Raw genomic sequence first — 12,271 nt, 5'->3', positions numbered from 1 at the left:
CACATCTTATTGGGCATAAACCATGAGGCAATGTAAATAATTCGGACTACCATTGCAAAAGAAACCAATGTTGCAGAGGCCCATAAGGAAGTCTCCCAGACATACCTGCAGACCATTCAGGAGACCAGACCATAGTCAAGCGAGCTGGGGCAAGAAGCAAGGGGTGTGAGTGTGATGGCCAAAGAAGGTGATACTATTAAGAAGGGGCTTTAGCTCAGAGGAGAGTAGAAGGTACCCAGAGGGATTAAGAAGGTGAAAGAGGCTTTGAACTATGTGATTGTGAGAGTAAGGAAGATTGCGGCGCTGAGCCGAGGAAAGAAGGTGCTGAGATGGTTAAGATGGTGGGAGAGTGAAAAGAAACTTTGAGTCACGACAATGGTATTGAAAACGTTGGAGATGAGAAAGAGAGGGGAAATTGTAGAGGCGAAGGAGCATCCTTCGGAAAGGGATCAACCAACAGAAGCCAGAAAAGGTAGGAGGTATACTGGAGAATAAAGTGGGTGAAGCGGCTTGAGGAGAATACAAGAGAAACACAATCACTGAGAATACATTTTGGCATTGCAGCGTAGTAGGCCACCCTCTTCACGTGCCAATTTCCCCATGTCCATATCCATGACTTGAGGAGCCGCCACGCTCTCGGGCCAGACCCCTCATTTCCTTGACACGGAACCCTGACATTTGCACTATGGCAGACCATCCTGAGAAACAGGCAGTGGGAATCCTGGAGAAGAATAACAGGCCACAGATCAACAGGACAATGCCACAGAAGGGGTGGTGGAGACAAGATTAGACATACCTGTGAAACAAGTGCTTGCTGAGGATTGTCAAAGAAACCAGAAAGAATGGGAGTTGCAGGCACATGGGAAATCAGAGACTTTGCTAAAAGACTTTCTTTTGTCTCATGTTGGCTTGCCTGGAAAGGAATCCTAGAAGATTGTGAAGTTGAAGAGAAGACACTTGCCGTTAGCTGTAACCATTCCCTAATTAAACACTTAAAACTAAGTTTTTGAGTCTGTCTGGTCATTTGATCTCTGTCACAGTTGCATGGTTGTTGCCACAGGAGCTGATCGCATTAGTGGGCTTCGGTGACAGCAACCCCAGTTCAATATATGTTCTTTGTGGAAGCCCTTTTAGAAGTTGTATAAATACTTTCAGCCAATGAACCCAGACCATTCATTGCTGATAAGTTCCCTCTCCTGAGTCATGGTTCCTCATAACACTCAACAATGATAAATAGCATGCTACACTTAGGGCATGTTCACTTCTGTTGTGCATGCCATGTAACTATTGCTATTGTAGTTATATACAGACACAGATTTTCTCTTATTTTGTAAGATTACATCGTGAACATTATGTGATTGAATTTCCATTTCTCCTCTTTACTGGAGATTATATTAAGCTATATCTGTACTTTGGAGTTTCTCTTTGACTCTGAACATTTGTAATTGACCATCAAAAATATAATTAAAAGAATTGGCGATATCTGTTATCATGCATGGAGGACAGAAGCACAAACAATTTAGATCAGATATTGTAGGACATGGCATAATATCACTGTAAATAAAAGTGCGATTATCATCTACACATTTATTTTTTTAGAAAACACATGCATAACATGAATAATATTTCAAATTGCCAATGTACTGTTAAACGTATTAGTGAATTGTTCTCTGCTGCTGTTTACCAACTAAATAACATGCATTTCCCTTGATTGTAGGTCTGGGGAGTTGGAAGTGATGACAGAGCTATCTTTTTCCGTCACGGGGTCACGCCAAGCGAACTGAGTGGTAAAACATGGAAGGCCATCATAGTTGGGAGAGAAAATGATCGCTCAAATACAGCAAGTTCAACCAGCCTTCTGAGGTAGCGTGTGTTCTGCCCATCCCATATTTTCTTGTACTTTTCTTTTTTAAAGCAGGATTTCATTTAGGGTATGGGGGTGCTGCAAAATTATTCCAAGAACATTACTCCCCTCTGTAAATAGAGCATTAGTGAACATTGGAACCAATCCAGTCAACCAATTCACCAGCAACACAGTAACAAGACCACCTAAACCGTAGATGGAAAACCTCACCTAAACCAAGATCTATAGCTTTGTGAATCACAATAAGCCATGACTGAATGAAAAGATAGCTCAAATAGTAGCTGCATGCCAGCAGCCCCAAAAATGAAAGCGCCACCATGGTTTGCTGTGGCCACCTTGGAAAATAGTTGGGTCTAGATCCCAGAAAAAGAGCACTTCTTTTGGGTGGGCCAAATAAAGTCTGATGCCACAACAGCATAAAATGGAATCCCTTTTTATTGATTTTGGGGTGTGCTGCTCTGCAATGGAATGTAGTGGCTGGTGAAATTCTATTGTGGAACATCTTTGCAGATAACATTGTCATTCTGGCAAGGGGGACAAATGCTTTCTACACGGGAATACTTTCAGCCAATGTGTTCACTATTGATATATTTGTGTGTTCACATAGATTGATACACAAACTCCAGATAAAAAGCTGTGATTAACAAAATGGTACATTGGAGACCATGTGCAAATTGGGCCAAAAGAATAAACTAGTAGAGCGTGAACTATTAAACTAAACGTGTCAGGGTGGTTGGTCTCTGATATCTATATAGAGTACTTCAGGACAGCTTAACAAAATAAAGTGACTCTGAGAGAAACGAGTGTTCAAACAAAAACCTCTCTCAATTCTTATTAAGTCTAGGTCCGGCACCCCCCCCCCCCCCCAGAACCCCCCACTGGATTAGCACAATAACAAATGAGCTGGCAGTGTCTGGTGTGAGGGTTCAGAAATGTGAGGCGGACAACTTTGTGAAGATGTTTCAAACTATGCCATTTTATTAACTTAAAGGTTTGGATAAATGCCTCACTAGCCCTATTCTGGCAAGGATTTCCCTGGCTAAAATAATCCAAAGGAAACACTCTAACAAAGGGTTTCTGTCCCCACACTTATACATACAACAATTCAGTAAGGTAATATATGGCAAATTAACATTAACAAATATAACAGTTAGATCCACAATATGATAACTATTTCCCTTCCTGAGATTCAAGCAGGATTCTATTCAACAGTTCCAAAGAATAAGGAAATCCTGTCTTATAATAAAGTTCTAACTCAGTTCCTTTGATTCCAACTTGATAACAAAAGTTCCAATATAGTTCCACTTGTTCCAACTTGAACTCAACCAACAGTTCAAAGTTATTCCACAAGGTTTTCCTCTTTTCACTTTTGGCAAAAGAGTTCAAGGTAACTTCTTCTCCTAGATCAATAATGCTTTCTTGTTTCAATAGATTCAACAAAAATGTCTTTGTTACGATTGTTCCGCAACAGTTCCCCAAAACACTTGTTTCATCTATGTTGGATAATTCTGCAACAGTACATGCAACATTTACTTCAGTAATATGTATTTGTCAGGATGATTCTATAGCAATTCATACAGTCATCCTACTGTTTCTAACACTTCTTTACAACACTTCAGCACCACACCACAGTACTTCACCAACTTACCTGCCAGGCTTACTGCTACAAAGTTCTCTGCTCTGGTGTACTCTCCTGCCAGAACAGAGCAAAAAGGCTATACAGTCCTTTGACCCGGGGTACTCTCCTGGCAGGCCAGAGTAAACTATTGTTATGTATAGGCGGCGTGGATGGTCTCTCTGGTATCGCTGGCACCGTGTTATGGGTTTACGTTTGTCTCCTCTCAAGATGGCGTCCGAGCAGCAGCTCAGCAGTGCAGTCCTCCCAGAGGAAGTGACTGGAGGTGCTCCTCCCCTTCACTCGGATCTTGTATTTCAGACGTCTGGTCCGGGCAACAGTGCGTTGCTACTTCTAAAGTTGCCACGCTCCGTGAGTCTCGAACCAATCGGTAGGTTTACTAACGCTAGGTACTGCTTAGTGATTCTCACTTTCCCTGTCATCTTTTTCCTCTTTTTCATTGGTCTTCACAGACACATCTCCCTTCCTGAGTCCGGCACTCTCATCATTTGTTTCCGGTATCGGATCGGGATACCCTGGGACTGTCACAATGCCCAAAACGTATGTAAACCCCATTTCCCGTAACTTGTACTTTTCACGAGTTTACTTCGGGACCCGTTTCACATCGCCACTTTCCGAAGCGAAGGTACAGGACTTTAGAGACTGGTTGCAAGCCGTAAGAAGGAGGCCGGCGGGACCGGGTTAAACTGTCGTGTGAGTCCTGCTTCGCCGAGGAAGCACTGCTAGGTGTGCGCGAGCCACAAGAAGACCACTGCGAGAAGACGTGAGTGACCGCACAGAGAGACAAAAACCTGTGGCATCGAAGGACCTCGCAAGGAGCCGTAAGACCGACCGATAAGTGAAACCAGCAAAGGGGAACACTGGGCTGGCAGGCGGTGAACAAAATAAAGCTATTAACATTAAAATAAATGGAAAACCTGCATTGCTATGTAAGTCAAATCAAGTTAACACAGATATAAGGTACTTTAAATACCGAAACGAAATGAAAGTAAGGCATTTTGAATACCGAAAGAAATGAAAGCAAGTTGGGAACACTCTTGCATCTTGAGAGGAGTGAAACAAAGATTGTCAATCTAATTGAAAGGAAGTTTTGAACTGCATGAAAACCATGAACTGCATTAACTGAAAACAAGTGCTAGCAACGCCAAGAGAGTACAACGAGTTGTATGCATGATATGAGAAATCCAGCATTGGTCCAAGCCAAGAAAGTGAAAGAACTGTATACTAAAAGGAAGCAAGCATTGGCAAGAACCATGGGAACATAAGACAGTGTAACAAGTGCATGGTGGCCAACCAAGCCACAATACAGTGTGAAGAGAGTTTGACACAGGTGACTGAGGCAAGCCTCACTGCTAAGGAGGAGCAGTGAACTGGTGTTAAATGGAAAAGCAGTTAAAGGGGAGTACCGATTGTGTGACTTGTAATGAGTGGGCCGACAACTGCGCCTAGACCGGTTGCCCCTAAATGGAAAAGCCACTGAAAATACATAGAAAGAAGCTTGTGTGGTACAAATACCTTTTTGTGAGATTGAAGTTAAATGTTGTTTTAGGAAAGCTGGAAGATTTGAACTCTTGGAGAAGGGAACCCCTGTCTTTGATTAACTACTTTGAATTTGGGGAAGGGCAGCTGATTACAAGCCAAAGAGCTAGAAGAAGCTCTGAACTTTACTTTGAACACTATTAATTTTTGATGCTGACATTCCTACACATTGTATGCAGTGGGGGCAAGTATAGGTTTTTGGACACAGATAGATGTTTGACTTTGGACTTCCTGACACAGACTATCCTTAGTTTTCTTTATGTAGGGAAATCCCACCTTAGCATATGCCAAGTTAGGCATTAATCCACCCTGCCTTTTGAGTTAATAAAACTTTGTTTAAAGAACTTGAACCTGTTATCTCTGTCTGACTCATGATGCCTTCACACTACCTAAACTAAAGAAATGTGGTTGCTTTTCAGGAGGTCTGTCTAAGTCCAAATCAAAAGGCACTGTCCTGTCCAAAAGCTCCAACGCTATCCCTGTCACTACAATAAAAAATATTAAAGTTTGGGTTCTGATCCTGACCCAGGAGAATGACTCCCTTCTCCTGAATGCAAAGTGTCTCAAAGATGCCAAGTCTTCTCAAAGTAAAAGTTCCATTAAGGTTCCAAGCGTTTCGTAACAAACAACACATTTCTACAGGATCCTCGTGGGGCTAGGAGAATGGCGCCTGTCTCCTAGCTAGTTCCCTAATATTCCTTATAGTTCTCAATAAAACTTCTAGGGTCTTCAAGGAAGTCTCAACAAATTTTGCTTTCTTTATCCTGCCCCCACTGGGACGATGAAGATGATCTCAGAGTCCCTCTCGACTCTCCAGCACCACACTCTTGTGGAACTGGCAAGGAATTGTGCTACAAAATGATTCACTACTTCATGATTTACAGTCTCGAGTCTTCTTGGCCACCTCCAGGACTTGCATTTGTTCCTGTTACTTTCTCCCGGGGAACTCTTCACCGGCATCGCCAGGGGTCGTGGGTCCACTGTCTCGGCTTCAACCTTTTCTTTCATGCTACTTCTGCGGCCTGCTTCTCTCCGCAGCCAATTACTGATGAAGGTCTTGGCGCTGTTGTTGGACCACTCTGCCCACCCACGACAGGTCACGCCACCACCACAGACTCTTGTACTCTATGCACACTCACCTAAGCGGCTCAGCTGTAGGCTAGGGTACGTGATCTTGGCACCGTTGTTGGACCGGATGGTCCACCCACTACAGGTCGTGCCACCACCTTTCCGTCCCTCCAGGTCTAGTGTGCCGGTTCCTAACCGACTGGCAAGATGCTTCCCCGGGCACCCTGTCATGATGCCTACCTCCAAGGAGCCAGGTCCGACCCAGCAACCCCAGAGACAGGCATCATTCCCCCCAGGGAAGTGCCAGCGGGCCCAAGCTGGGGCCCTTTGGACACAGTCCTGGCGCCTTAGGCGCCAGGCTCATGTTGGACCCCTGTCCTGGCGCCTTAGGCGCCAGGCTCATAAAGCTAGACAAGTGTTCAAGTGTTTTAATGTGCACTTACCTGATGCAGACCATGCTGCTACATCCAGGCCCTCTTGAGGCCTGAATGGAACTACTTTACCTGTGGGACTACTTCCCCTGGGTGTGGTCGGGGAAGGATACATACCTGATCGGTGGAAGGATACATACCTGGAACTTCTTCCAAAGCTATTTAAACCATGCCCGATCAGCAACTCACGCTTCGCGTTGTTCTGCTCCTCGCAGCTGGACGCTCACCGTGTCAGCTCCTGCATCTAGACTTCAGCCACGCCTGTCAGCATCCTGGGTCACCTGCTAAGAGAGAATTGGAGAGAAAGAAGACCTTACCTGCTAAAGCTGCATCACGGAGACATCACACCGACAATCCTGAAAGGGAAGACATCATTTTAAAAGCATTTCGCTTCGATCGCTGTAGCGCTGCATTTCACTCACCTTTCCTGGGCACCACCATCTTCAGCAGCGATCATCCGGATCCGCAGCCGCTTCCCAGAGCTTGAGAGAAAAAGACAAGAACAAAAGGTGAGAGAAGGAAGGGAATAGGAAAAGCTCAGTTTCCTTCTAAGACTTACCTGTTGGGTCATTCCCATTTCATTTCGGGTCCTGCCGCTTCCTGGCATTCCGGACCCCGGCCCCTATGGGGAAAAAAGACAAAGACATTGAATGAGCGAATGCAAAGACATTACCCGAACAGAACTTACCTGTCGTTTACTGGAACTGCACGTTTCACTTCGGGTCGGCACCATATCTCCGGCATTCCGAACCCCGGCCCCTAAGGGGAAAAAGACATAAGCGTTAGCGCTTGCTGCAATAAGACAATGAACATTATTATTAAGCTTGAACTTTTGAACTTGCTACAGAACTTTTACAGCGCCTTACCTGAATAGTCAAGCTTATTTGAACTCCCATCAAACCTCAATCCAGTGAAGTAACTGGGTTTCAATGCGCCCCTGTATCAGAAGCAGGATGGAGAACTCATCCTTCCAGACCCTAAGGTGAGACTTCACGGGGACTCGAGGAAGGGTATCGTGGAGGGTTGGAAGGGAGTGGGAGCCTTGAGCATTATTCCGTCAGTAGGTAATACTCCCTTTTCACGCACAGGGGAATATTCCTGCGAGCCAGAGAGTCCATCTTCAGAGTCCTGCGCTTCACCTTTGAAGAAGCATCAGCACTCGAAGCCAGACCTGCGCCTCCGTGGGAATCAGGTGAGCGTGACAGAACGCAAAGCCTACCCACAATTTCCCACCCGGGCGCTATGGAGACTTCCGAGACAGATCAGCTGGCCCAGCTTTTGGGGGAATTACGGGCAGAAGTGCACTCAGCCCGCCAGGAGACTAACGCTCTCAAAAGAGAACTGATCCTATCCAAGGAAAGAACAGATGACCTGGCCAAAAGGTTATTGCAGGCCCAGGCAGGGCACACTCCTTTACCTAATTCCGGAGGTACTTCCACATCAATGGGTTTGAATAACCCGGTACAAATCAATCTACCTGGACACATGCCTTTGGCCCCGCCTGAACGTTTTGCGGGGGATCCCAAGAAATATGCCTTCTTTATGAACCAATGTCATTTACACTTTCTATGCAGACCCGGGGCCTTCCCTAATGACCAGACCAAGGTAGCCGTTCTACTATCTTACCTCAGTGGCAGTGCTGCCGATTGGTCTATTCCATTGGTAAATCAGGATGATCCCATTCTCCAGAATTTTCAGGGTTTCCAGGCCAGCATGGAAAGATTGTTTGCTCGACACTCTCAAGGACAGGCCCTTGATAATGAACTGCTATCTTTACGACAAGGTAATCAGGATCTCCTGTCCTACGTTGCCACCTTTAATAGACTGGTTGTGGAAACTGGATGGCCAGAAAACAAAAGGATCACATTGTTTCATCGAGGCCTGCGCGGAGAGCTTAAGGATGTTCTAGCTCAGATAGTACATCCACCCCAGGTCTTCGCAGACTACATAGACTTGGTGGTTCAACTTGATCACAGACTTCAAAATAGAAAAGCAGATCGGTTCAAGTACGAAACCCGAGTACCGATCAAAACCCATGCTAACTCCAAGAGTACTGACGTATCCGAACCTATGCAAATCGGCGGTGTTAAAGGACCATTAACGCAGAAGGAACGAGAGAGAAGGCGGCAAATGCAACTTTGTCTGTATTGCGGGACTTCCGGTCACTTTCTTCGAAATTGTCCGGTTAAACCACCTAAGAAGGTGGTTGGAGCCACTGATAACGATTTTTTGACACCTGATTCGGGAAACGACCTAGCCCGACAAGCGTAGGGGTCCGCTTGCCGAGCTTGAAAACAAACTCTTTGACCTCGCATTTTGTCATGCCAATGGTGCTCGTGGACCCAAAACAGCCTCAGCTGTTGCATGCTATAAAAGCATACATCGACAGTAGTGCTATTGGAAATTACATAGACCGTGAATTGGCTTCCAGGATTAAGCTCCCTCTCCGCCCGAAAGTAACCCAAGATGTCATTACTACAGTAGATGGAACCGAAATAGCCTCAGGGCCTGTAACGCATTCCACTGTTGAAATGACACTGGTGGGTCAGGATGGACATCGGGAAACAATCGTGTTTGATGTGATCAAGGCCCCACAATTTCAAGTAATTCTTGGAATTCCTTGGTAAGAAACACATAATCCCAGAATTGACTGGCGAGCAAAGAAGATAAGTTTTCCTGATTGTGAACCAACTTGTTACCCAAGAAATCCAGTTATGGGTCTAGCCTCAGCAACTTCCACCCCTGTACAGCTACCGTCAGAATACCAAGAATTCCAAGACGTTTTTCAGAAAGAACAGGCTAACACGTTACCTCCCCATCGGTCTTATGATTGCCAAATCGATCTGGTACCCAATGCTCAACTACCTTTTAGTAGGATTTATGCTCTTACGGAACCTGAGAACCTAAATTTGCGTCAGTATTTAGATCAGTACTTAGCCAATGGTTTTATTCGCCCGTCCAAGTCTCCTGTCTCCTCAGCTCTGTTCTTCGTGCCGAAAAAAGAGGGCGACCTTAGAACATGTATAGACTATCGCGCCCTAAATCAAATAACGATTAAGAATCGTTATCCTCTGCCCTTGATACCTGAGTTTATCGACCAGGTGAAAGACGCTTGTGTGTACACCAAGTTAGATCTCCGAGGAGCTTATCACCTGGTGCGTATAAAAGAAGGCGACGAATGGAAGACTGCATTCCGCACCAAATTTGGGCTCTTCGAATATCAGGTGATGCCCTTCGGTTTGTGCAATGCACCTGCCGCCTTTCAGTACTTTATGAAAGATGTTCTTCGGGAACTTATCGACGTCTGTGTCATTGTTTATATTGACGACATCCTGGTGTACTCTTCTTCAGAATCCGATCACAGAAAACATGTTAGGGCAGTTCTTGAGAAATTACGCCAGCACAGACTATTTGCAAAGCTCGAAAAATGCGTTTTTCATACCACACAAGTGGAGTTTCTCGGATTCATCCTGACACCTCAAGGAGTCCGAATGGACTCTCGAAAGGTGGACGCCATCCTCAAATGGCCATCTCCTAGCTCCGTGAAGGGAGTTCAGAGCATGCTCGGCTTCGCCAATTTCTATCGAAGATTCATCCCGGAATTTTCCCGAACAGTCCAACCCATCACAGCTCTCCTAAAGAAAAACAAACGCTTTGAATGGACTCTTGAGGCCGAACAAGCCTTTCAGGACCTGAAAACCAAATTCACCTCTGCACCTATATTGAAGCACCCGCACCCAGATCTCCCTTACATTGTGGAAACCGACGCATCCAGTTCGGCCATGGGAGCTGTCCTGTCGCAAAGAGACCCAGAAACTAACCAACTACACCCTGTGGCCTTTTGGTCCAGGAAATTTTCTCCTCCTGAAATCAACTACGCAATTACCGACAAAGAGTTACTGGCTATTAAATCTGCTTTCAAGGCTTGGCGTCACTACCTTCTCGGGGCAAGACACACCATCACCGTAATTACGGACCACAGAAATTTACAGTATTTAAAGACGGCCAAAGCTCAATCTTCACGACAACTCCGATGGGCTCTATTCTTTGCGGAATTTGATTTTGTAATTACCTATCGCCCTGGCTGCAAGAATGGTAAAGCGGACGCCTTATCCCGGATTGGCATGGAAGAACCCAATTCGAGTTTAGAACCTGTGCCAATCATACCTGAACAAAGTATCTTAGGCCTAACTTCATTGCAAACTATTGAGGACATCCAAACGCAAGTAAAACAACTTCTAGACTATTCAGCCTTACTGGAATGGAGTCAAAAGGGTTCTCATTACACCGTTAAGAATGACTTACCCTACTTCCAGGAGCGGTTGTTTCTGCCTAGTAAAGAATTGCAAGAACTTGTTATTGCCCATCATCATGAATCATTAATGGAAGGACACCCTGGTATCGCTAAAACGGAGGAAAAAATCAAACGCCACTTCTGGTGGCCTTCTTGGAGAAAAGACATAAAGTCTTTTGTATTGTCTTGCGGAATTTGCGCCCAAAACAAGGGTAAAAAGAAAAGGCCAGCCGGCCTACTCCAACCCTTGGATATTCCACCGGCACCATGGCACACCTTGTCAACGGACTTTATAACAGACCTGCCTCCTTGTGCTGGTTACAACACTATCCTTGTAATTGTGGATCTATTCTCCAAAATGGCCCACTTTATCCCTTTAAAAGGTTTGCCTTCAGCTTCCACCTTGGCCAAGGAATTTCTGGAAAATATAGTTCGCATACATGGTTTCCCTTCCATATTAGTCTCGGATCGTGGAAGTCAATTTATCTCCCATTTTTGGAAGAAGTGTTGCCAACTAGCACAAATAGATGTGCGGTTATCCACCAGCCACCACCTCCAGACCGACGGACAAACCGAGAGAACCAATCAGACTCTCGAGCAATATCTTCGGTGCATGTTACACCAATCCGAGTTAAATTGGAAAGACATCCTTTGGATCGCAGAATATGCATACAACAATTCAGTGCATTCTGGAACCGGACAAACTCCTTTTTATACTATGTATGGTCACCATCCTCGGACCTCTGATCTAGATCCACCTCTGACCCTGGAAATGCCCGCAGTAAATCATCTGCATTCCACAATAACCCGAGCCTTCAAAGAAGCTGCAACTCATCTACAGCAAGCCAAGAAAAAGTATAAAGAAAACGCTGATTTGCACCGAAGTAAAACTCCTCCTTACCAAGTAGGAGACCAGGTATGGCTAGCAACGAAACATTTGCCCCGCAAGGGGCCGCGAACCTTCAATCCCAGATGCATAGGACCTTATCCCATCAAGGCTATAATCAATCCCGTGGCCTTTAAACTGGATTTACCGTCTAACATGCGTATTCATCCAGTTTTTCATGCATCACTTTTGAAGCCAGTACAACCAGGGACCCGACTGTCCAAGCCTCCAGACCCAGTTCAAATTGATGGGGAATTAGAATTCGAAGTTAAAGACATTTTACACTCCAAGGTGTTAAAGTCCAAACTCTTCTATCTTGTTGACTGGAAGGGATATGGACCTCAGGAGAGATCGTGGGAACCTAGTAACCATGTTCACGCACCTCGATTAATACAAAGGTTCCACCGGAGATTTCCGAACAAGCCAAAACCCCCGGAGGGAACAACCTTGGGAGGGGTCTTGAGGGGGGTACTGTCATGATGCCTACCTCCAAGGAGCCAGGTCCGACCCAGCAACCCCAGAGGCAGGCATCATTCCCCCCAGGGAAGTGGCA

At 45.4% G+C, this 12,271-nt stretch overlaps 1 protein-coding gene across 3 annotated transcripts in view; it reads left to right on the top strand.

Moving 5' to 3' along the window:
• TECPR1 (tectonin beta-propeller repeat containing 1) overlaps positions 1-12,271 on the top strand; it is a 1,334,260-nt gene that overhangs the window by 640,771 nt on the left and 681,218 nt on the right. For all 3 annotated transcript variants that reach the window (XM_069645650.1, XM_069645652.1, XM_069645651.1), the window contains exon 9: positions 1,718-1,863. In XM_069645650.1, the coding sequence (XP_069501751.1) occupies positions 1,718-1,863 (146 nt within the window). The remainder of the gene's footprint in view (positions 1-1,717; positions 1,864-12,271) is intronic.

This window comes from Ambystoma mexicanum, chromosome 2p (genome assembly GCF_040938575.1).
Source record: "Ambystoma mexicanum isolate Mex_15411 chromosome 2p, UKY_AmexF1_1, whole genome shotgun sequence".
NCBI classification, from domain to species: domain Eukaryota; kingdom Metazoa; phylum Chordata; class Amphibia; order Caudata; family Ambystomatidae; genus Ambystoma; species Ambystoma mexicanum.
This window is presented reverse-complemented; position numbering and strand designations above follow the sequence as displayed.